The sequence below is a fragment of the Cylas formicarius genome, unplaced genomic scaffold (assembly GCF_029955315.1).
Source record: "Cylas formicarius isolate icCylForm1 unplaced genomic scaffold, icCylForm1.1 PGA_scaffold_2__14_contigs__length_35257938, whole genome shotgun sequence".
Taxonomy (NCBI): Eukaryota; Metazoa; Arthropoda; class Insecta; order Coleoptera; family Brentidae; genus Cylas; species Cylas formicarius.
The window spans coordinates 24,128,524-24,156,215 of NW_026844319.1; the positions used below are offsets into that span (position 1 = coordinate 24,128,524).

At 33.5% G+C, this 27,692-nt stretch overlaps 1 protein-coding gene across 3 annotated transcripts in view; it reads left to right on the forward strand.

The window, feature by feature from the left end:
• The window catches only part of LOC132698366 (angiopoietin-2), a 177,158-nt gene that overhangs the window by 112,966 nt on the left and 36,500 nt on the right, over nucleotides 1–27,692 (forward strand). For all 3 annotated transcript variants that reach the window (XM_060664378.1, XM_060664379.1, XM_060664377.1), the window contains one exon: nucleotides 12,687–12,734. In XM_060664378.1, coding sequence (XP_060520361.1) covers nucleotides 12,687–12,734 — 48 coding nt within the window. The remainder of the gene's footprint in view (nucleotides 1–12,686; nucleotides 12,735–27,692) is intronic.

The window sequence follows — 27,692 nt, forward strand, 5'->3', positions numbered from 1 at the left end:
ATTTAGTATGGTGTGAAAAAGTTTCATAAACGACATCTTAGTCACGAGTTTGGGACCGAAAAAGTTTTTTAACGTGTTGCATATTATATCTTTTCTACGGCCATTAGTTTTTGGATAAATTTTTGTAATGCAGGTGCAGGAAGAATACATTCGTTCAAAGTGACACTTTGGGCACGCTAGATCGGTGCACAAATTATCACGATTTACATGGGTAGAGGAAAACTAGGTAATAAAGATGACGAAATTAATGCTAGGTATATGAAAAGTTCATTAAAATTTTCCAGCACTTCCATTATCGTTGTTAATTATTTCACAACTTTTTAAGTCAAATATTCACAGTTCCGTATCAACTACTACCGTATCCAAAAAAAAGCTACTTGCACCAAAAGACAAAAACAAAATATCGCCAGACAAAGCAAAGCTATTAAAAATATAAATGAAAATAAAAGAAATTGGCAAAATACAAAATTCCTTTAAAATATAAATTTTAAGATATGATTGGTGAAACAGTGCAACACAAATACCAAAGGAGAAAAAATAAAATTAAAACCATTGGATTAAACTATGTCAAGCATTGCTAAATTAGTTTCCGAAATTCCTATTATATCGTTTCTATTTTTTTATATAGTTTATTCAGTCAGTTTATTCCTTATAATTTGGATATCGAAGAATCGCATATAACACAAAATCAATCAACAATAAGTGTGGTAAACTGCATTTGAGTCACGAGTTTATTTGGCACGAGCGGAGCGCAGCGGCGCGAGTGTGTTTAATACACGAGTGACTCAAAAAATGTATCAATAGTGTTGCATACTATACTTTTTCTACGACCGTTAGTTTTTGGGTACATTTTCGCAAAATAGCAGGAATTCATTCACTGATATGATCGTCATTCAAAGCGTGGGAAATATCTCCGAAAACATCCGATTACTCGCAAACCCGTGCGGTAAAATTCCAGAAATGTCCGAATTGGATCGGATTCTTGGGAAACGAAACTGACGTGGTAAAGTGACGCTCCCCGCACGCCATATAGGTATTTAACAGACGGGAGTAGAAAAATATATTTTTTGCCCAATGAAAACTTGAGATAAGGAATTGACATAAACGATAAATGTAATGCCCGGAAGAATTAATTAGTTTCGGTTAATGTTTTTAACGCTTTTTTATTGTTTATTGAACTGAGTTATGGCCAAGTTTCTGAAATAGATTGACACCAGTAAAGATATAGATTCTTTCAAAAAAGGTTAGTTCTAATCCTGATTAAATTAATTTTACATTTGATTTTAACAATTATGTAGGAAAAATACAAAGAAATCTTTAAAAATTTAAATGAAACTTGGTGAGAAGATTTATTATTACAATTTCGGTGTATATCAGCATTGTAGTGGGTAATTTGAAGCCAGTGTTTATTTTATACGATATATATTCTTTTTTTACTATTATACGGGAATTATATTGCCAGTAAATTAGCAGTTTTGCTTATTTTTTGGTCTGATTGGTAGCAATGGATTTTCATTAAAATTTCCGGTCAAGAAGCTCTATAACTTTAATAATTGTTAACAATTGCTTTAAGAATAAATAATAAGATTTTAGTTTTTGAGATCTAGTTTAATAATGGAAAAACAAGAACTGAGAAATTCTTTTTGATGTCCGTTTGTAAAGAGCGGATTAAATCGCTAAAAAAGTTGATAATGTCGCAATAAAGTTGACTGAATAACTTCAAAAAAATGGGGTTTATCACAAAAATTGCTTTAATATAACCCGAGCGAACAGTCAGCGCTTGGCAGCATTGGCAGCCATTGGCACGCGAACTTCAAATATTTGTGAAAATCTTCAGGTTAATTCCTTAATGATTGTATCAAAAAAAGAGTCAAAATCACCTTTTTATATGTCAAAGTACGTACAGGCATTCTTAAGGACACTTTCGTAACATCAAATACTTTCATTCGTTAAATTTAACAGGAGACGCAAAATTTAGAAAAATTAAATAAATCACAGGTTTACCGTTACTATTACATCACTTTAAATTTCAATGCTGCTCGATTATATATGGTGTTATTTAACAGTTCGCAGCGGGGATTCGTATATTAATAATTGGAACATAATTGTTAATGTCCGTTTTTTTTTCTCCGTCATCGATTACTAAAAAACCAATGGTCACGATCTTTTCCAGACAGTTTAAATTCGGATTTGTTTCTCCGAGTGTAAGACTAATAGTTTTTATTTATTTATCATACATTTCTTTTTTTAACTACTAAGTGCAGCACATTATCCAGAAGCATATACCTAATTAAATAATTTAGTAAGTTGAAATCCAATATCCACTTCATATTCCGTTTGGGAATCTAATCATTCATCGCACGGATAAAAGGAAAACTGGAGTGGCAAGTAACAGGTTTTGATTTTAATAGGGTTCGGCTATATATGGTGTAAAATGTATCGTACAACTCTGATTTGGGTAATAAAATGAAACAAATACAGTCAACGCCAAAGCAGGTCGTTACATCATAAGTTACGACCGTCGAGCAAAAATGGTTATGCAACAAACCTCTTCCAGGTTATAAATTTTTACGATATAAAGGTTATGTTTGTAAACTTTTACTACGTCAAATTTAAGTATACAATAGATCCGTCGAACTATTGTTTAAACTATCCAAATTACGGCTTCACCAAAACGGCAAAAACTCCGCGCCCGTGCAGGGACTGCCCCGCAGCGTGATCGTTTAATAGATGGTTTAATGATTAATAATTGTGAATAAAATAATTGTATCTCGCTAACGAAAGTCAAATAAGTTAATTAATTGCAGCCATAAATAATAATCCCGAAAGCAGCGCGCGGACATTGATAAAGTATAACAATGTCGTGCAATTAATTTGTTTATGCAACGCGAGTAAATGATTAGGTACTTCTTTTATGGCTACTCTGTAGGTGTTCTATTAAGTTGTGCTATATAATTTGCTTGATGAATAAAATTTTAAAAAACTATTGAGAGCAAACTCTATAGATAAATATTTCTCTTTTCCTCATGTGTTATTAGTATTATTATTATTATTGTTAAACTTATTAAAAAAAAATGCAAATCGCCACACACTGACTAGATTATAAACACGGTTTTATGTTAATGTTAACCTTAGAATTGTCAAAGAGATTTCGTTTCATTATAGTGTGATTATTTTTTCTGCCAAGCTTTCAAGTTATGAAATCATTATCCAGAATAGTAACGACAATAACAGTCAAGAAATTTTCGGAAAAACGAAAATGTTTACACCAATATATTTAAGCTATTCGCAAAAAAAGTTACGGAAACTGCTTCTTAAAGCACAAATACCATCAACGAAGGATTTGAATTCGTACTCAAATGAACAAGTTAATCTAAAATCTAAAATAATCACGTGACATATGCACTTTTTGAAAATGTTGCATTTTAGGCTGAGTGTATTTTTTTGGATTTGATTAATAACTACTTGCAACAGTAGAAACAAAAGTTGTAGGATATGGGTTGGTGCATATTTTAGTTTTTTTTTAATATACAGAGTTTTCCAAAAAAGTTTCACATATAGTTTTAATGACATTGCCCTGTATTGTTTGGCACATATTTTTTTATTTGCTTCGACATTTCAGGAGCAATAAATAAAAATAGGAAAAGATCGTTTTCACGCTTGAAAAAAGTCTGATTAGATTGGTTTTGTCCAGTTACAGAATGTGATCAGTAATGCTAATACTAAATGGCAACTTTTAAATCAGCTTTTCTCAGTATTTTTAAATGGCACATCCTATATATTATATTTAATGCAGAAATTAATTACAAACATATTTCATTGTTACGAATGAATTAAAATTTTCAATGGTTTTAGAGACATTTACCAAAAACCATAAATATCCTCATTAAATTAGTGCATTGATTTGGGAAATTATCAGCCATGAACGCCCGAGAATTGAAATGTTATCCTAGCAAGCTGTGAAGAAACAATCGGTACTTTTTAACAACAAATAATTGTGACACCTCTAGTTTCTTGTAATCATTTTTGTGCGGACTATAAAAAGGAAGAAAGAACCAAACTGGCTACAAATTAGGAACATCAGCTAGCAGTTTCATTAACAGTTGCTGAAAATCCAAAGATAAGCCAAGCACGCCTGTGAGAAGTCGTTGAAATTAAATTTTCAAAAATACAGGGTGTGTCTTAAAAATTGTTTGTAAATAAGGACGCTGTGAATGCCTGACGCACTAACGCATTACCCTGTATAACCTTTTGTGCAGAATTCAGTGCTAAGTCTCAAAATAAATAATTGAGGTTAGGCTAAAAAGTTATCAGATCTAGGAATTATTAATTAATTGCCTTACATTTACTGATTACAAATGCAGTAATTTAGTGAAAATGCTGAATCGGGAATATAACTGTAAACAATTACATATATTTGATAAAAAATGATATGTAGGACTTAAATAATAATAATAATAATAATAAATATTTCACTCAATCCCTTATATTTGTTTTGCGAGCCTAAAAATATACAGTGTTTAGTTCCTCGATAATTATTAAAGATACTGGATCATCTTCTTCTTAAAGGTCTTATTAAAACCTTATTTTTATCCAAAACAAAAACCAATTCGACTTCGGAAAACCCTATATTTTCATGTAAAATGGTTGGGCTTCCTTTGTAAAAGTTAACGCTGTTTCAAATATGCACATGATATTAGGGTCGCTTCAGTTTTGACTAATACACTGTAATTGCCATATTATTATAAGGCTTAATTGTAGAGAAAGTGTGTTCCACCAATATCTTAAATTTTCAAATTTTTTTAATTTTAATTTTACTATGAGCACTTAAATTACTTTTAATCAAATTGGCAAATAAACACCTAAATACATTAAGATCCTTATAAATCGGACAAAATAGTCCAATATTTTTTACTTGATTCCAGAAAAAAACTAGACCACATGTTGTATGAGACATAGAATCTCGAAAATAAAAATTGGTTTTCATTCACTTCTTCCAAAAAATTATATCAAAATAAACATAAAATTGAAACTAAATGCGTGGGTAGTATTTACTGTAGTTTTGTATACAGGAAGGTTGAAAATATTTAAAGACTTCCGCTTTATAACCAGCCAGAAAGTACATATCCTTATACGGTGTAAATTTTGCATTGTGCATTTGTGAGTAATTAATCCTATTTTGGAAAATACGTAGCAGTTAAGTTTTCGTCATAACCTTATACCTAGTCATGTATATTAATGCACAAATTCGTTAAGAGATATTTACATTTAATTCCTCATGCTTTTGGTGTAGAATTTCAATTTTATTTGCCAAGTTTTGTTAGAGTTAAGTATTTAAATTTTGCATAGCTAGCCTTCTGTATTTCTGTTGCTGTTTAGTTTATGCGTCTGTTATTTCTGGAGAAATTTTGTTCAAAAATTAAAAGTTATTTGAAGTGTAATATGACCCATATTGAAAATTAGTAGTTATACTCATTTTTGATAAAATTAAAATTTTTCACTTTTCAATTATCTTTTGCCATTGGTCCTCGACTTTTCTCTGGTTTACATTACTCAAACTAGAATAAATTTTGCAAAGAAACTTCCGCAGATTGTGAGAATTTGTAAATACACTTCTTCTCGATTTCTCTTGCTTCGGGTTTTGACCGAGGTGTACAGAGCATTCGCCTCTCAGTTTCAGAAAGCACTCTCCATGAGCCACCAGAATATAACGAACTCGACGCAGGAGAAATCCAGAATAAGTATATCTTTTTTTTTTTAAATAATCCTTTATTGTGTTATAATTATTTGTAATACACTATTATACTATCTAGACTTGAACTTAGGTAACTTTTTAAACAATGCATTAAGCATTGGAACCGAATGTATTATTTCATTGCATAAATAATTTTTAAGTTTTTAACAAAAATTTTATAATTTTTCATAATGTAGTATTTGAGGCCCCATTTATTGGATTTTGCAATTCTTTATTTGTTGTGGCAGTCCGTAACTGTATGTCAGTGTGATTTCTTAAGTTGTGTTGGTTTTAGTTTTGTTCTGTATTATTTTAAAGATTTTAGATTGTTCAAATTTTAATACGATTTCAATCGGATTATTTTGAAGTGAATGATGCAGCGTTTCATTTTATAATCGAAATTAAATAGAGTTTTAAGGATTTTATTTTGTGTTATTTTATTTTGTTCAAGTTTGTTTTATAACATGTACCCCAGACTGCAATACGATATCTAATTAAGGACAAGAAATACGCATTATAAATTTTATAACTTGTAGTTTCACTTAAAAAATAGTTACGTCTGTATAACTCTGCAACTAGGGGAACTATTTTATTCTCTATATGACTAATGTGAGCATCCCAATTTAGCTGCTCGGCAAGCATAAGCCCTAAATATTTTATTTTATCAACTATTTCCTAAGTAAAATTATTTATCTTAGTGTTGCAGTTATTATTATTTTTATTTTTTTGTTTAAATAAAATTTATTTAGTTTTTTCAATATTTATTTCTAATTTGTTATTTAATAGCCAGTTGTAGTACCTTTTAAGTCATTGTTTGCTATATTTGCCAATACTTGTGATTTTTTTATGTATAAATTAAGAGCGTAGCATTTGCAAATATGTAATATTGTGCTCCCAATCCAGTCAAACGCAGACTCAAGACATACAACTTATACAAAACGGGCCCAAGGACGGAACCCTGAGGGACCCCACAATTATTAATCATAACTCTGCTACTGCAGTCCTCCAGTGTTACGTATTGTCTGCGGTTGGTTAAGTATGTTCTAATTAAGTTTGACATAATCCCTGTAAGTCCCATTTGTTCAATCTTATCGATAAACAAACCATGATCGGCTTTTCTTAAGTCCACGAATACAGCCAGAACCACATTCCCCGAAACGGGTCAAAAGTAACGCGCCTTTCTAGAAAACATGCCACTCGAGCCTTCATAAGAGTGATACTTTAAAAATTATAGCAGGAAATTCTCTAGTAACCAATATATTATTTATTAATACTAAGATAGGTACACCGTGTGCCAAATAAAACGATTATTTTAAATGGAACACCCTGTACATTTCAAAATTTTTTGAATCCCTGATACAAAATAAAGGTCACTTTCTTAAGAAATTCGTATTCGAATTTTGCATAGTTTTAGCAGAAATTGAGGTTATGTGTTTTTTTTTTCATATTTTGATTGCCCATATAAAAAGGTATTGTGACTCTACTGATCTAGATATTGCAACGAAAACTTAACCACAGACTAAGGAGATGATGCACTACTCAATCATTTTGACCAATTCCCCTCAGCTTGTACAGGGTATTCCAAATAGGTGGTGCCGTTTTGGCCAATTTAATTAACAAAATCTCAAGATTTTGAAATGGGTCACCCTATATTTTTATTCAGATATCAATTCTAGGACAAAAAAAATAGGTAAATAAGTTTGTAATTTATCTTATATTTAATTTTTTCTTACTTTTTCAGATATTCGAAATTATTGTTGAATTTCTGCCCACATTAAGTCACTTGTTGGCAACATTAGGTATTTTTTAAATAAAACCTAATGCTAGCAATAGAGATTTAATAAAACTTCAGAATTCTTAATTAAAGGAACATTTAATAATTAATTGACCAGTTTGATTGGAAATACATAATAACAAAAATTAATAATTAAAGTTTATAGGCTAACTAACCAAGGAAACAAATTTGAATAAATAAATCTATAAAAAAGTTTAGTTAAAAATGTTCCTCTTAAAATGCCCGTTTCAGCTGGTATCATTAAGGTATAAACAAACTTTGACATTTCTGACAACATATTAAAGTGTGTAGTATAGAGTCCATTTTTTCAAAATTTCCACGTATTAATGGATACCCTGTATTGTTAGCAATAGGTTTTATTCGTATATCTGGAGGATTGTATCTTTAAAAGAAGTAGTATCATGTTTTTTCTATTTAAGAAATACCTAATATTGCCTACAAGTGACCTAATGGGCAGCCTTAAATTCAACAAGAATTTATACGGGTGTTATCTTAAACCTCGAATATTTCAAAAAGTAAGTAAAACAAAAAAAAACATGGAAGTCCAAAGGAAACTCTATGTGTGCTACGTCGATTACAAAAAGGCCTTCGACCGTATAAAGCATGAGGAATTAATACGAATTCTGATGGAAATAGGACTGGATGGTAGAGATATAATCATCATCCGCAACATGTACTGGGACCATAAGGGCTGCGTACCAACGGAGACTGGAAACACCGAATACGTAAATATAGAAAGAGGGGTAAGACAAGGATGCATACTGTCCCCACTCCTATTCAACGTGTACGCGGAGTCTATAATGAAAGCATCATTACAGACCTGCCCCGAAGGAGCTAAAATAAATGGGAACATTATCAACAACATAAGGTACGCCGACGACACCGTGGTGATAGCAGATTCGGAAGAACAACTGCAAACTTTGATGAGCATCCTAAATGAAGAAAGCTCAAGAATGGGCCTGGAAATCAATACCGCTAAGACCAAGACCATGGTATTTGACAGATCCTCACAGGGGCACATAACCAACATTATGATAAATGGTCTCAGACTTCAAACGGTGCAACACTACATCTATCTGGGCAGAGAAGTCAACAACCAACTGGACAACTCAAAAGAAATAAGAAGAAGAATAGAAATCGCCAGAACTGGATTTCTAAATATGCGTAAAGTGCTATGTCATCCGAGACTATCAATAACTCTCAGACTAAGAGCACTTAAATGCTACGTATGGGCTCTATTGCTTTATGGCTGTGAGACATGGACACTTAAGCAAGACGACATCAAGAAACTCAACGCATTCGAGATGTGGCTTTATCGACGTATGCTTCGGGTCAGTTAGACAAGCCACACAACTAACGAGACGGTGCTACGTAAAATGAACACACGAGCACACTTGTACACGCTCCTTAAAATACGTAAAACCGCTTACCTCGGACACATCATGCGCCACCAAGAGCACGAACAGCTTCAGCTGATATTGGAAGGGAAGATAGAGGGTAGACGGAACATAGGCCGAAAGAAGAAATCATGGCTGAGAAATATCCGGGACTGGAACCACACAGATGGAAATGCCCTCATACATCAAGCCCAGAACAGAGAAATGTATGCCACAATGGTCGCCAACCTCAGCAGAGACGGCACTTAGGAGGAGGAGGAAGTAAAATTTAAGTATAAAATGAATTACAAAATAAGTTTTTTGTCCTAGAATTGATATCTGAATAAAAACATAGTGTGTTCCATTTGAAAATCTTGAGATTTTGTTAATTGAATTCGCCAAAGCGACACCACTTATTTGGGACCCCCTGTATAAGCTGAGGCACATCTGTCAAATTATTTGAGTAGTGCTTCAACGTAATCTCAATTTATGCCTAAACTGTGCAAAATTCAAATAGGAATTTCTTAAGAAAGAGACTCTTATTTTAACCAAGGATTCCAAAAGGGTCGAAATATGCAGGGTGTCCCATTTAAAATAACAAAGTTAATGTCGGGGTGGACACTTTTGGGACACCCTGTATCAAAAAAATTATAATATTTCGTGAAACTTTTTTTCGTATTCCAGGTATTTCGATTTCCAAATCGCATAGTGGATCGTTATATTTGACACAATGTATTCATTCAAGATCCTGATATGTTACACCATCCCGTCTTGGTACGACATTTTTCTAGAGGTTTTTTAAAACATTAGCAATCTCGGTTTCACTAGTTGGATTCAAAAATATTTTATTTTTACATGACACTTCGTTAAACGTTATCGCCGTGCTTAGACAATTTTTCTCGTCCTCAATTTCTTTAACAATACCTAACCGTATATCTGTAAAGTATAGAAACTTGAACAAAAGTAACCTGCCATTTTTAATTTTTAAGAGACGCGAATAATGTCTTCAAATAATAGTAGTTCAAATATATATTAGAAAACCTATTATGCAAATTCCGCCTATTGTCATACAACCACTACGGCAACGGCTGCATAGTGATTTGTATAGACATATTGTTTACGATCTTTTAACAACAATCGTTGGCACAACGCATAATTTACATGCAATATAATAACTATGTACTGGAATGATTAAATACTCAAGTTTGAGCCTAATAAAAATGTTGGAGAACCAGGTGGGATATTTTAATTATACACAACGTAGTGTTAAAATCTCCACCTGCTACCAACCCTATTATATACCTACTTCAAATTGCACCAAGGTCGCAAAGTTTTCGCTTAGGCAAATAACTAATTATCGTTAATCGCTACAGGTATTTATTAGAAGGCCAATACAATTATCTTAAAATTACATCTCTCAAGACCCGATTTAACCGAAAACTACACTTTCTATTGCCCGTATTAATCACGTTTTGGGGAATTTCGTTGTTAAGCGTGTTAAATTTAATTCTACGTTGCTTGGAAGATTTACGTCGACGTTCGCGCTACCCAACCCAAACCCGTAAAATCTCGGCGGGTGTGTAATAAAAAAGCGATAAATCCCAACGAAAACGTCATAATTTTGAAACGATTGTATCACACCTAGCCAAGTTTTAGAGGCGTCTCACTTGCGAAACCAACAAAGGAACGTTAAGTTATAAGAAAAATGGCAGTAAATTTCGTCACAAGCGCCAAAATAAGTTTTACATATAAGTAATCCTAATGATGGAGATATTAAGTAGAATAATGTTTGTCTATAAGTTTTACATATAAGTAATCCTAATGATGGAGATATTAAGTAGAATAATGTTTGTCTATTCGCTTCGAAAACAATAGTTCAACTTGAAGAAAAACACAACCTAGACACTGCAATGATAGTGCAGATTATTGAATGATGGCATCCAATTAAGTATAAAATATAAAAACCATAAATACATATTCTTGTCTCCTCTTTATGTTACATATGATAGACAACTAAGGAATTATGCAAAATAACTTAAAGAGGTCAAGAATTCTGGAGAACCGCTAATAAAGTAAATATATCTAAAAATTAAAGTCGCTTCGAGAATCCAGAAGAGCTCCAAAAGTGCACAGATATCCATAATTTTTTTCAAAATACTGATAATTTACCTGATACCACATTCAACCATCTATTAAATTCTTACAACAGTAATATGGGAACAAACAAACTTTCGGCTAATTAGTCAAACCGATCTTGAAAAAATAATCACAGGCATTACTTCAAATGCGATTGGATGGATTCTTAATTCGAGATACAAAAATCTGCGTTGCTTGTTGTCCTGGTGCATTAATACACATCATAAATTCCTGCATTTTGGACGATAAATGCCTACCTATCTGAAAAAAGGCCATCATTTAACCTATTGCAGACCCTAAACAACTCAAAGATTTGCGGCCTGTAAGCATACTTCCAGCAGTTTCTAAAATATTGGATCAACATGTATGTAAGAAAATTACTGACATTTTAGATATTTATTATCTCATACCCGATTGTCAATCAAGATTTATAAAACATTTTAGCACCACAATAGCACGAGTTGGCATAGTAAATGATGCCAGGTATAATTAGGAATGGTACTTGTATAGCTATGATTGAATTGAGTTTGACACTTTGAGTCACATTCTATTATTTGCTAAATTGAAGTATTTTCGATTATCAAGTAATACAATCGAGTTGTAATTACAAAAGTACAACAACGACGTCTTTGGTACATACTTTCGAATTTAAGTCGATTAAGCAAGATGTTCCACAGGGATCAGTAGTTTCCCCAATTCTCTTTTCTTTATATGTGTCTGATATAAGTGTAACATATTCTAAGCTTAAACAGTTTGCCGACGATTCTGAACTTCATTTACCAATCAGTATCCAATCCACTGCAGAAGTTCAACAAAAGTTTAACACAATCTAAAACTTAATCCTCAAAAATCTCAAATTATTATCATCCATAGAAAATAAGGACATTCGAGAAAACATGGAACGAAGAATCTACGTTGAGATTGAAAATAATGTCATTCCAGTTGTAAACACCGCTAAAAATTTAGGTTGGATTTTTGTCGATTCCTGTCACTTGATTTTCACATTAATAATAAAACTTAAAGCCAGATACGTCAGCATTTCACAGATCATTTGCCTATGTGGCAATAAAGATATGGAATAGTCTTACCAGTGAAATGAGGAAATTAGAGCTACCTGCACACACCATTAATAAAATCTAAATTACATACAGAACAAAATCTACTTTTAGAATAATTAATTCAAATATTAAAAAGCTATTTTGATATATCTTTAGTGTTATGTTGGGTTGGGTCTCCTTTTTCAGTCATGTTTCAAGCAGTTACCAATTGAGCTTTAATGGCAATATACTTACCACAACATCCTTTTTTTCTAACTTCTTTTCTTCTACAATTAATAGTTATGCGATATGTCAGCGCGCTTCTGGGTTCGATGGTATTGTAGGTCTAGGGCCTTGGCCTTCTCGCCAACATTTTTCTTTTAGAAAGGTGTTGGTGAACGGTTATTATTATCGAGAGTGGGTCCTTTTTGTCAAAATTTGATTTGTTGTGTAATTCATATTGTCCTTATTATTGTTATTATTATTATTATTATTATTATTATTATTATTATTATTATTATTATTATTATTATTATTATTATTATTATATACTAGTATGTGAATTTCGGCTAATAACAATTTTTATACATTTTCGTTTTTATTTGCAGGGGATCGACAAAACCCTTTTTTGGCGATCAACAAACAAACGAAAGCAGGTAAGTGACATGCAGATCATTTTTTTTATCGGTATACGTTAAACCTCAACTCGTAAGAAACGGTATTCCCCGACTATTGCAATCAAAGATGGAGGGTCGAGAAAAGACAAGATATTCAATTGTTTTTCCACGACCACTTTAATAAGTAGAAAATAATTCAGCAAATTTAAAAATTTTACCAACCTGGAGCTTCAATAATAAAGAAATTAGCAATAGTGCCGACTATGTTGTTTGTTCACGCCGTACATCACATTGACTCGATGTTCAATAATAATTATGAACCAAAGTTGGAGTAATAAATTACATGCAACGTGCAATTAAGTGTAATAGATAAAATCGTATATTGAAAATGACTATATAAGAAAGACAAAAGATTAGGTCATCGATGGGATGACCATAATACCATAAAAAGTTCATAAATATGCATCCATTCATTGGTTGAGCCACAGGTATAATTCCCAAAGAATGTATGTAACAAGAACACTCGTAATTGTGCAAACATATGTTCATAAATTTAATTTTGCGTTGCTGAGTATAACAGAATAGGTGCAATGTTGAAGACGTCCATTACTCTAATCAATCTTATATTTTATTGATATACTGTCAACAATAAAGGAAAATTAATAACAATATATCCGGTTAAACCAATAGTATCAAGATTTGTTACTATCCCGTACAGTAAAAGAACCAAAGTAGATAAAAGTACAGAACAATTACAATGGGTGTTTTTTTTATGTATAGAACTTTAAGTTGGCATTACTGTTCAAGATGGCGACCGATTTAACAGCTGTCAAGTGATTTAATCTCAGTTTGGTTTGGCAATTCATCGTGAATAGACAACGCTTGCAAATAGTGCAATTTTATTTCGAAAATAATGGTTCTGTGTGGAATACGTATCGCGCACTACGTCCATTTTATCGTCGACAAAATCGTCCATCGGAGCAGTTAATTCGATTAACCATGGAACGTTTTCGCACCGCGTTTACTCTTATTGATAACTCGCATCCCCAGAGACACCGTACGGTGCGTACAGAAGAAGCTATTGCTGCTGTAGAGCGTAGCATCGAGGAAGACCCGAATGAGTCCATCCGCCATCGAGCACAGGAATTGGATCTGTGTCCATCCATTTTATGGAAGATTTTGCGGAACGATCTTGCTTTACGTGCTTACAAAATCCAACTCGTGCAAGAATTGAAGCCAAACGATCATCAAGTAAGGCGTAGATTCGTCGAATGGGCCCAAAACGAGATTGCCGTTGTTCCCGATTTTCATAACCGAATTTTGTTTAGCGATGAAGCGCACTTCTGGTGGAATGGCTACGTCAACAAACAAAACTGCCGCATTTGGAGCGAAGCTAATCCTCTAGTGTATGTCGAAACACTGTTACATCCAGAAAAACTGATTGTTTGGTGAGCTTTATGGGCTGGTGGAGTCATTGGTCCGTACTTCCTCAAAAACGATGATGGCCAGAACGTTACAGTCAATGGTGATCGGTATAGAGCTATGATTACTAACTCTTTCATTCCTGAATTAAATAACCATGATGTCCAGGAGATGTGGTTTCAACAAGACAGCGCAACATGTCACGGCTCGTGCCACAATCGATTTATTGAAAGACACGTTTGGTGACCGCTTAATTCCACGTTTTGGACCTGTGAATTGGCCTCCAAGATCTTGTGATTTAACACCGCTAGACTACTTTCTGTGGGGCTATGTAAAGTCATTGGTCTACGCGGATAATTTACAAACGCTCGACCATTTGGAAGACAACATTCGCCGTGTTATTGCCGATATACAGCGACAAATGTTGGAAAAGTCATCGAAAATTGGACGTCCAGATTGGACTACATCCGAGCCAGCCGTGGCTGTCATATGCCAGAAATCATATTTAAAATGTAATGCCACAAGGATTATCTTTCGGATAAATAAAATTCATGTCAATGGAATAATCCATCGTTGTTTTATTGCAACTTAAAGTTCTATACATCGAAGAAAAACACCCATTATAACAAGAACATTGCAAAAATAAGCAAATGCGCTTCGAAATATTGTAAGTTAATTAAAACCCTCTTGCATATAGGTATTTTTGTTTTTATGCAGATCATTTTATTCAGATCGAAATACAGGAATTTTGAAAATTTCGGTCGAGATTTGAAAATGGCTTTAAAGAGCAAAACAAATAAATTGCGTTCTCCAATTATTTTTTGGGTCAAACTTATATTTCACATGAGAGTTGTTGGATATTTTTATATTTTCAGTTTTAGGTGTCAACAAAATTTTCAAAAACTGAACTTAATGCTTCTTTAAAGTATTGATAGTTCATATGAAATTTGTGATATGAACCTGTAGAAATAGATGAATTTGTTATCAAGTAACAAAAAAAGCAATGTTATAAAAAACTAAATTTTAAATTTACAGAAATTGTTAAAAAATATGTATGTAGGAATTCTTGCTGTTTAGGGCAATCTTCGAACGGTGCTTTCATTTACTTCAAACTTGTTTCTCTATTTTCAGTATTTATTATTATTAGAAACTGTGAAATGTCACAATCAATGGTTGCATTCAATACGCACTTGTTCAGTACCGAATTATTTATTTTAATTTGCGGTATTTGCACAATTTTAATCTATTGCGCAGTGATCATTCCTTACGGAGTTTCACATCAGCTTTACGTGCGAAGTTTTATTTATTCCTCAATGTTAAAAACTAGTCTGTGATGATCCCGACTTTCAATAATCTTTATGCTGTATATTTTACTTTGATATTACTAAACGTACAAATGCGAAATCTACAGTACCGGAACTGGATGATTTTTGTTGTCAGATGATGTAAAATAGTTTATATATTTATATTTATTATATATCATATCATATATCATATATAATATATGCATTTCATTTCAAATACAGTGAAACCTCTAAATACGGACAAATCTATTAGGCGGACACTCCTATTTAAATATTTGCCTACCCTTTTAAGCGACAGCATTCATGTACAGTGGGAGTCGGGAGGCAATATTGATCAAAAAAGAAATTTTGAAAAAACTGAGGGACTTCAAATTGTGTGTTTTGATTGATTTTCTCGGTTGCGAGGTCAAAACATTGCAATAGCAGGCACTTAGTAAAGGCCAAGACTCAAGAAATATCCGAAAAACTTAAGGTTCGAAATTTTTGAAGCTTCCAATGGATGGCTGGAAAAGTGGCGCAAGAGACATGCGGAGAATCAGCAGATGTGAGTCAAGAAGACGTAAATCAGTTTAAAGATATCAGCCACACGATGTTTACAATGCCGATGAGACTGGCCTTTTCTTTCGAGTCTTACCTAACAAAACACTTGCTTTGAAATCCCAAAAATGTAGTGATGGAAAGCTTTTCAATTTTACTTTTTACTAATATGGCACGACAAATAGAAGATTTGTTCGTGAAGGTGAAGGTAGCAATTAAAAATTTACCGGCAATATGGAAATTTAACAAGAAAGCATGGATGGCACGAGACATTATGAATGAATGATTGTTACAATTTGATAGAAAAATGGCCCTACAAAAGCGAAAAATTTTATTATTCTTGCATAACGCAGCATCGATCCCCCGTGAGTTAAATTTACAAAACATAAAAATGATCTTCTTGCCTCCATATATAACATCAGTATGTCAAATTCTAAATCAGGGTATCATACAGACAAAATGTTAAATTCTATTATCGTTGGACTCATACTGAAGCACATTTTACCAAAGATGGATCAAGTAACGTCCGCGTCAAGTTTAGCAAAGTCTGTAAATATTTTAGAAGCACTTGATTTTATTAGCTGGTTTTCAAAAAAATAATGATTTTTCTGCATCAATGGAATGGGATCCAGAAGATAATATGCCACTATCTACGATACTTGAAATGGAACGCAAGAAAATCTTGGAAACTATCTCGGAATGGCCAATATTACAGTCTCCTTTAGTTTGAACATTGAAGATGCAATTGAAAACATGAAAGAACCTGAACCCGAAGAAGACAGCGATCAAGAATATGATAGTGTGGAACCTAGAACAATTAACAGCTATAATGAAGCCTTAAAAATAAATACCGATCTAAAAGTTTTTGCAACATCTTAAAAATTTAGAAAATCATTCTCAGTTCAGTTTGTTAAAGCAAAAAATAATAAATATGCGTCAGACTAGTATCATAGGGTCTGTAAATAAATAATTAAAGTTCATTCATCTACATTTCTTTCTATAGTTTTCGTATATTTTTAAAGAACTACACGTAATACATATTTACGATTTATGTTGTTTTTTTTTTCATGCACCTCTAATAAGCGAACAAAACCTGAGGAACCGTGAGTGTCCGGTTATGGGAGTTTTTCTCTGTAATACTATATTATTCAACAAGTTTGACAAACGTCACTTTAGTCACCAGTCGGATTTGGCATTAGCGGAGCTAATAGACGAACGACTAAAGACGTTTTAATCAACTACGCTTTTTCTACATGCTGTGCTTTTTCAACAACCACAGACATACAAAACCCTGTTATTCGAATGGACAAAAAAACAAAAAAGCAACACGTTTTTCAGGAAACCGCTTGAATAATAATTTAATAACCCGCTGTGGTCTATCGTTTTTTATAGATAAATAGAAAAGCAAAGTTTATAAATTAATCAATATATGAAGATCTTATCGCGTCGCGCGTAAAAAGAAAATGTTTAAATAACGCAGGTGCTTCGTCGGCTTTAAGCGTCGTCTCTTCCATATAAGGCGAAACGGCCAAGCATGAATATTATAAAAGGCGCCGGTAGAAAAGTCTAAATAAAAATTCAGCACCTTTCCCGCACAAAAGCGAAAAAGGCGTTTGTCATGTGGTACACACGTTTTTACTTGTTTCACCAACGAATAAGGATGAGAGGTTTACTTTCTTTGCTCTTGATTGTAATAACATAAATATTGTCGGACCGCCGAAAAGAACTGCGCAATGCGGTGATTCGCAACGATTTAAATCGTTAGAAAGCGCCCTTTAATGGGGATTAAACCAACGCGGTTGAATTAATATGTCACGCTCGTCTAAATCTCATTAGATACGCGTTGCCATACTCGGTTTAATCAATCAATATGATTTATGCGGTTTGAACAGAGCAAAACGGATAACTGGACATTGCGTTGGAGTACGGTTATTGCGGAACGGATTTTTTGTCATTTCCAGGCAACAGCAATATAACCAATAACAGTAAAAATACCGTACAACATTTGTAATTATTACCGGCGACCTTGCCGAAGACAATCGAGAATATGCAAATAATAATCGGACCAAATGAACGACATTACGTAACTTTCACACCTTGTTACACAAACGTTACATAATTCATCAATACAATTAATTATGCAACGCGTATTAACTTGGGGAGAATTTATGTAGTATATCCCGTACGAATCGCTGCATATTCGGAGAACAATACAACAGTTATTTTTTTTCTACTCTCTACTCCAAAATATCCAATCTATGCGATCAAGTGGGCACAAAGTTTCATTTTAAGGTGTCAGCTTCATTAACCACGGATGTTTTCGGCTAATTTTAAAAATGGATTGTATTGTTTTGATGGTCACGTCACGCGTGACTCAGTGAATGTATCCGTGCTATTTTTCCAAAATTTATCCAAATACTAGTCGCTCCTCTCCACGCAAAATAAACTCGTGACTAGAGTGTTTTTTGTAAAATATTATAGGTTCCAATAACACCAAATACGGAAGCTAACTGATAATATGTTTAGCAAGTTTGATAAACGCCACCTTAATCACGAGTTTAATTTGGCGTGTTAATAAGTGAATAAATGAAGAAGTGATACGTGATTTGACAAAAAATTGACAAAGCTCAAAATACCATCAGAGGTTAAATTCTACCGAAAACATCCTCGGAAATGTTCGAGGTGACACTTCCAGCAAGCTCGATAGAGAGCTCTATAATCTAATATCTAATATCCTTAGAGTCGCAAATATTACAACATGTATTAATTTATTTAATAAGAAGTAGGATTTACGTTGTTTTTATTAAGTTAAAGAAGAAAAAATCCAATAAACCAAAATATAAATTGGTTGGAATCACTTTATCTCCTCCACAAGTAAAACAAACTGTTGCTATAGAACCAGAAGCAGCTATTGACTAGAATCATTTTCCTGCAAAACATTTTCTATCATCAACAGAGCAGGAAAGCAATTCATCTACCAGTTATAATTGAAAAACCTATTTTTAAATACATATATAGGATATTAAAGCTATTTTATAGCTCTATATTAAAAATACACTGCTTTATTATGCTTATTAGTAATTCTATGGTACTGCGGAATGGACTGCATGGACTGAATGGATTGTTTGGTTTTGTTATTCGTATTTGTATTTGTCGTATTTTTAATATTTAGATAAAATAACAAATAAAGAGGTAAACTTTCGTTGATATCTCCATTCAAATTCGGATTATATCCGTAAGACTGTTTGAAAACAATAGTATATTATGCAACAAGTCCAGTAACCGGCATTTGACTCATGAGTTTATGACATGACCGTCAGAATTGACAAACGGCAAAATTCAAAGCGTGGGAAATATCTCCGAAATCATCCGATCGCTCCCAAATCCGTGCGGTAAAATCCCGAAAATGTCCGAAATGGCTCGGATTCGTGGGAAACTGACGTGGTAAAGTGAAGCTTCCCGCACGCTAGATCGGTTGGTAATTAGATATTTTACAGACGGGAGTAGAAAAAAATTATTTCAGATCAATTGAAACAAACTAATCAAGCCCGAGATAGAAACTTTTTGTACCATCCTGTATGTCCAGTGGATTTGTTAATAAACCAATATTACACGGTAAAAGCATGTAATGCAACTGTATTAAAACTAAAGCGAGTATTTTCAGGACGGACACGATCATTATTTATACGAATTTATTGCAAAAACGTGAGAAGTTACGAATCTCGCTTAAATTTTAAATAACAAGGCCCTCGTTATTTAAATCGATTACAATCGAGGAAATTGGGGCCTTAAATGTGAAAAAAAGTCTTTACTTTCTTTCCTTAATATCATTTTCGATATTGTAAGTAATGGGCAATTTGGTTGTCGGCGTTGGATAAGCGACCTTTTAAATTTTTGCCAACTGTTGTGGGAAACGTTGGAAACATTCACAAAATAGAATGGGGACTTAATAGCAATTATTACATAGGAAATTAGGACAGCAGACTATTTAAGCTAGCTGTTGGAAATAAATTTAATTCCTAATGTATTTTTAGAAATTACGGCGCATATTTCACGTTTTCAGAACTAGGAAAGTAAAATCAAAGTATTTCTGCATCAGAAAGTGAGTTAACTAAAAAATTTAAAATTTCAACAAATGAATGTGTTCAAGAGGTATTTTTCACACATACAAAGCAGTACAATATTAATTTTAGACTTTTAAATAAAAATGCATTAAGTTGATCAATAACTTGAACTAGCTAAGTTTACTTTATTCAATTTGGGTTCAGCGATTGTTAGTTTAAACACACGCAAGATATAAGACCTAATCAAATCCCGCAGCAAATTAATTGTTTGAAATCCTTCTCTCGTAAGTAACACAGTAGCATTTCAAATAACACTTTTACAACATTACTGATAAGACACAAACGTATGTTCCCAAAGAACGCTATCCTGTCTTTTTATTCCTTGGAAAAAATACTGGATTATTTTTTTGAAACTTAACATTAGTTAGACTTTTAAAACAATGACTAGCTTTTTTTTTTCAAAATTTGATAGAGCTTTTCATTTCGGTCATATGTGAAAGGATGAAAATTTACGATTTAAGAATAACAATTTCTTGAAGTCGATATTATGAAATATTTGAAATATCAACAAAAAGTTTGCAAGGTATCACTTGTGTTTTCAAGATTGGCGAACCTCTAAAATTCATCAATTATGGTGTACTCAATCAAAAAAGGTAAAACGGAAATCGGGTCATGGGGCTGTTTAACCGAGCTTAACCAATGACATCGTGACAAATATTTACTCTTCTTGGAAAATTGATGGGAAAATTTTACGAAACACGTTTTATTTTTAACAAAAGGAAACAGCGCATTAGCTGTTGTTTCTGGATTTTTTCGGGAAAATTTTTTCTCAGACTTCAATACTAAAGTTTCACGCGCACACACACAGCTTAATTAAAACTAATTTCCATTTAGCTGCTGTTATTAATGTAAAACTGAACCCTTTTAAGTTCACATTGTCGACTGAAAAAAGATCTTGAGCAGATATAGAAAATGGTCCCGCAATAATGAGCGCAAGAAACACCGAATATTTGTCTGACAGAACAAAAACGCATATGGAACGTTCCGATCGCCTTCCGCCATACTCTCAATTGTCTCGCCCGTTTGTCGGTACTCGCGGAAATATTTTAAGAACTTTAAACGCCATGTAGGACATTTTTTATTCTCGGAAAAGGAGAAACCGTACCGGCATTAATCTCTGAACAAGGAATTCATTTTTGTTTCGGCCGATCGATAATTTCACTCAATAATTATTGTAATTTGCTCGCTTATGGCACTCGCTAATTAGCAACACGTCCGGCATTAATTTATTTATTATTCTAGTTGTTCGCTGTAGATGTAAGATTGTTCGAAATTCTTGGGATCCAAGTGTCTCGCTAAACGATATAAAAAATTTATGCCCCCGGACAACTCCTGCATGGTCGCTCGGTTGTGTAGGATAACCAATTTTAGACATTTTCGGGGCAGATCGTAGAGAAAATTAACAAAAATGCGACTTGTAGATTCCCTTGGAATTGAAATTTTAAGAAGATTTGGGTTCGAGGAAGTTGCTGAACTGTACTGGAAGCAATCAGCAGAAGTCAAAATTAAAATGACAACTTCGGAATCCATAGGTATAAAAAGAGGAATCAAATAAGCTTCGAAGAAGCTCTAGATGACATTGCAGACGGAATCTACAATGCAGATATTCAGACGATACTGTTGTCTTGACAGATAATATTGCTGACTTACAACAGATATTAAACAAACTACTTGCTTACAACAACATATCAAATGAGAGCAAGAATTGAGTAAGCCTTTACAAATATGAAGCAATTTTTTATAAGGTTGGATTTTAGCATGGAACTTCGTATGATAACGTTTCGAAAATCGCCACTATGCGACGCTCGATGACGGATTAAGAAGAAGACACCGGAGCCACCTTGAACTTCAAGAGTAACTAATTTTTTGGGGTTAGGTGACGGCAAATAAGTACAATGACCTTAATAGTATAGAGAAATAATAATAAAAGAATAATAATAATAATAAGAGAATAATAAAACTGCATTGCTTCCTAATTAATATCGTTAAATACCAAATGCAAAAAATCCAACAGCATAACTTAGAGTAGTTGGTTCCCCTTGGTTCTTTATAAGTATGCCCTTGCGATCTTTCAAAATTTATAATTGTAGTTCTACGACAAAATATATAAAATTTAAACTGCATGGTAAGAATTTTGCCGTAGGAAATTTGTATGGACCATTTGTATTACGTCTGTTACTTTTTGGATTTTTTTTGTAGTCTGCACACGAGTAAAACCAAAATATGTGCAAAAGTTTGTAAAATTCATAGACTTTAAGGAGTTTGGAGCTGTAGAAAAGGTAATAACTGGTAGGAGGTGTGACAAAACTTCACCGTTAGGGATGTTCCGTCCACGTAATTGCGAAATTAAACTTTGTCTTTCATCCGACACTAAACTTCTATGGAAAGCACTTGACAAATATCGCTTGACATTAGCTCTGCGACTGACAAAAACAACGTTTACGCATCCTCATTTCGTTTCGATACTAATCTAGAACTCTTACATCTAAATAAATTTAATGGCTCCCAATTTGTCTGGTTTTAACAATAGATACGGGGAAATCCCAGTGGAGATCCTTTTGGTTACTTTTGAAAAAAATGTTTTTAGGCAGCTATGTAACCATTATGGCCATTTTCAGATATATAACTCTGGTTAGTAAAAGTTAAATTCAATAATGAGATTTGTGACATTTCTGTGGTTACCGCAGGAGCCTTCAAGGTACGGTTTGCCATAAAATATAATTAACCGCTCGCAGGAAAGTATTTATCTGCTTATAGATTCACGTATTACGTATCACGTTAAATTTATTTTTCTGCTCCCGTTTGTAAAATACCTAATACACACCGATCTTGCGTATGGGAATCGTCAGTTTACCACATCAATTCTAACGGCCATCGCAGTGAATATATTCGTGTTGTTGTGCGACAATGTACCCAAAAACTAACGGTCGTAGAAGAAGTATAGCATGCAACACGTTCGGTAAACTTTTTAAATCACTCCGCTGCGCTCCGCTTGTGTTAAATAAACTCTTGAGTCAAATGCCTTTAACCGCACTTGTTGCATAATATACTATTTTCAGTGCTAGTTAAGTTTATCGCAAGAAACCAATCACAAAATTCTTTGCTCCAAAAGTTCACCAATGACGAGACGATACATACATTTTTCTCGCCGTAACACAGACGCTAATAAAGAGAAGTGAGAGTTCTGAAAACGCACAGGCTCTTTTTGTTAAATGGTTATAATGTTTTTTGTATAATATTGAAAATAGTTACTCAAATCGTCATTTCACGGATGCTCTCTCTGTTTGAAAAGAATAAGACTACTTTAATTAGATCTGATCCTTGCCGTTCTTCTGCCAATCTGTATAATTTTAAAACTAGAAGCTGGGTCGAAAGTTTTGAAAAAATACTTATTTAAGAATAAATACGCATTAACACTATCTGCTGCACAATGGGATCCAGGCTACTGTATTACTTTTTATAAAACATCTGGATTGCTCCTGCGTCGGTTTTTGTTGACTCGAAACTGGCTTGCATTTTACTCTGTACCTGCTTATATATCGTTTGAGGGAGGCGGAGCTAAATGATGGGCATAACCATCGTCTCGGATGACTGATTCCCACATTGGTAACAGGTCACGGATTAGTTTATTTGTCTTAGGTCAAATTTTTGAACAAACTTAGGGAACAGCTATGGGTTCTCCAATCATCGCGAATATATTTATGGAAGTCTTTGAGAAGAAAGCTCTCGACACCTTTCGTCTAAAACCAAAATTACGGAAACGCTACGTCGATGATACTTTTTTTATTTCGCCTCATAGTCAAGAATCCCTAGTTGATTTTCTTAGACATTTAAACTCTACACACCAACATAAGTTTTACCATGGAATTAGAAACTAATAACAACCACCCATTCTTAGATATTCTTATCAATAGAAAATCAGACCTAACATTGGGTCATTGTGTTTACAGAAAACCTACGCACATAGCCCGATATCTTAATGCTTGTCACATCACCACTCGACCGAAAAATCATCGGTTATCAGCTCTCTTGTTTGCAGAGCCGTAAAACTATATCAGCCCGAGTCACTGAAAACAGAATTAAAACACCTTCTCCCTAATAATTTCAACATTAAAGGTATTAAGCGTTCCATCACAAAATACACTTCACGACAACCTTCGAATAGCAATGAAGCCGAAAGCAATCCCACGCTTGCCAATGTTGTCCTTCCTTACATTCGAAAAATTACTGAGCACATATCAAAAGTTCTAAAGGAATATAACGTCAAAACCAGATTTACCACTTGTCCGAAAATCAAATTGAGATGCCTGGAGTTTACAGCATTCCATGCATATGCGACAAAGAATACATTGGAGAGACCGGACGAAAAATATGAACTAGCTTTAAAGAACATAAATGAGCCTGAAGACTAAGACAAATAAACTCATCAGCAGTTGCGGAACACAAACACGAAATCGGACATAAAATGTTATTCGATAAAACTAAAACTCTTGCATGTAATCAATTTTTCTACCAACGAAAAATCTGAGAGTCCATAGAATTATATAAGCAACCTAACAATCTCAGGTGCGACTCAGGTCTTTACCTTTCGCCAATATGGGAATCAGTCACCCGAGACGGTGTTTATGCCCCTCATTTAGCTGCGCCACCCTCAAACAATATATAAGCAGGTACAGTTTCAGTCACGCTCTGAAGAAGCCGACAGGATGATTGGCGAAACGTTAGCAAGTTCGAGTCAACAAAAACCAACGCAAAGTTTTGTAAAAAGTAACATTAATTTATTTACCGAAGCGCTTAAGCCGCAATCAAGTTTATGAAAAATGCCATCTAGTCTATAATAATGCGATAGTACAAATGTTTCGATTTCTCTTAGTTAATATATGCAGAAGCCATGTTTCCTTTTGTTCTATGATTTTAAGTATTTAGTATTTTAATGGCTAACAGGGAACAGATTCAATAAGGGTTGTAATTTTAATAACTGCTTAACTGTTGTATTGACTCCATTGATCCATTTCAATTTGTTGATTCGGGTGCCATACTTTAGGAGGTAACCGTAATAATAAAATTATCGATATTTTGTTCCGGATATACGCACGATAGCACACAACAGGTGTGCTTTTAATAGGAAAGAAATTGGCGATGAAAAGTTTTCCCACCGTGCATCAGTCGCGAGCCGCTGTTACAATGTTGTTAATTATGCTGGCGCGACTCGAAAGCGTCACTTAAATCGATAGATTTACGCAAATTGGTGCATTCCTTTGACATGACTGCGCCGAGACAAATTATTGGAAATTGCCGACTATAATGGCCATTTTTGTCCGACACGAACAAACTATCGAGTGGCTTAATGTTTCAATTTGTTTACCGTTAACGGATTATGGTACGTCCACTGAACGTTGTTTTCTATATTTCACCAAAGTCGATCAATTTTTTCTGTTACAGTCGCGCGTCGCATTTTGGAAAGTCGTACTGAAAACTGCCCCAGTGTGAATTTTGTTTGCAACAAAAAATTACAAGAAATAAAAGCATAAAAAACGATTTTATTGACTGGTGTATACGAAATAAGTATGGTCTGTTCATAGATATAAGAAAGTGACCAATTGCTTTTGAATGGATTATTCAAGCGTGGTCATTAACATACAATGCAGCAAGATTATTACCTAATGTTTCGGAATTTAAATTCAGGTAAAATTGTGGTCCGTAATAGAAAATAATTTTACACCTACCTGTGATTAATATTCTTTGCTTTCGTATGCTACTTAGTTTAAGTTTATCAGTAATCATTCTTATTTCGTGTGTAATACAGCGTGCGTTGAATCGTGTGCGAATTATGCAAAATATGTGCGAGTCTAGTATATCTCAGAAGATGCTCCCACCCAAATGGAGAAAACACTATTCTATTGAGACTAAGGAAGTTATGAACAATGTTTATTTGACTCTCATTGAACGTGGTGCCAGCAAGCAAGCATATTTAGAAGAAACGGCCATATTGGCGAAAATTCCAACATTAACTGTATGGAAAATTGTGAATAATCCCATTTCAGCGAGGAAAAACAGAAGCGATGCTGACATTTCCTCGAGTATAGATGAAAGTGATCAAGATATAATACGGCGTAAAATTTACGATTTATACGAGGACAAAGCATGCCCACATTAGATATTTTAATTAGGAGGCTTGAAAAAGATGAAACCGGTGTTAAATGTAACAGAACTATCTTATGGAAGTGTATTCAACACTTGGGTTTTAAATTAAAAAAAAATGACAAAAGGCAAGTTTTAATGGAATCTTTTTGAATTCGGAAATGGCGGCTGGAATATTTAGAAAAAATTAGGATTTACAGAGAACAACAATGTGTGACACAAAAGGAACAATCCAAAGCTACATGTATAATAACGACATTTATTTTCACGAAGATTATACCAAAAAGCAATTAATTGAGGTTCTACAAAGCTTGAACCTACAAAAAGAATACGTCTGTTATAATTATGCAAAAAATCTAGGGCATACAGTTTTAAGGCTTCCTTCCGCGTTACCACTGTATATTTAATCCCATTGAACATGTTTGGCACCAACTGAAATCTGCCATTCGTCGTAATAATGTTTTTCCCCGCGTTAACTCCAATGTCCTCAAACTTATAGACACCGAAGTTTTTAACATCCCTCCACAAATTTGCGCAAATTCTGTTAAACATATAGAAAAAGCAGAACAATCGTAATTAGAACAGACGATGATAGCGATAGTGATACTGATATATTATGTGAATAATTTTAAGTAAGTAATAAAAATAATTTGTAAGTTTATTTTAGATTTAAACATAAATACATACATAAATAAATAAATATTATTAAGTATCTTTCCTAACAAAACCCCAAATAATTAAATTCTAAGCAAAGTACGGACCTTGCCCGGGTCTTTCCTTAATTCGTATCAGTTAGTCACTTTCTTATATCTATTACTTTACATCTAAGATGTTTTGATTTCTAAACACTTAACTTTGTTTAGGGAAAATGCTGCAATTAAAAAGAATATTATGCAACAAGTGCTGTAAACGGCACCGAACTTGTTGCATACTATACATATACAAACTTTGGAATGAACGAACTCTATTGGTCGCTAATCTTATTGGTTGAAAATGAGTTTTGAAAATATGGCGCATGCGTGTTAAATTACGCTTCCCAAATTTTCATGATGGCTTCAAAAATTCCTGTATTATCAGCATTAGGCAGTGTCTCTATATAGCGTAGTAGTAGCGCATTATTTTAGCCGTTACAATAAATCTATGAACTCTCGCAATCATTATCAATTAGACATATTAATTATTAAATAGCAACAAATACGCAACTTTATAGAGCTGTTAATATTGCGGATTCAAGGGTGTTATAATAAGGTTAAACCTAAAAAAAAAAGTAAGTTGAGTCAATCGATACTTATTTCGAAATATATTTCAACGACACCACTTTCGAATCAATTGATAACTAACTAACAAGAATTGACAGATTTCTAGTTAAAATGATATCAAAAACATATTTTTTTACTCCCAATTCTGAAACACCCTCTGCAAAGTGCCACTTTAAAATGTCACTGGATCGAGTATTTAACACTGAAAAA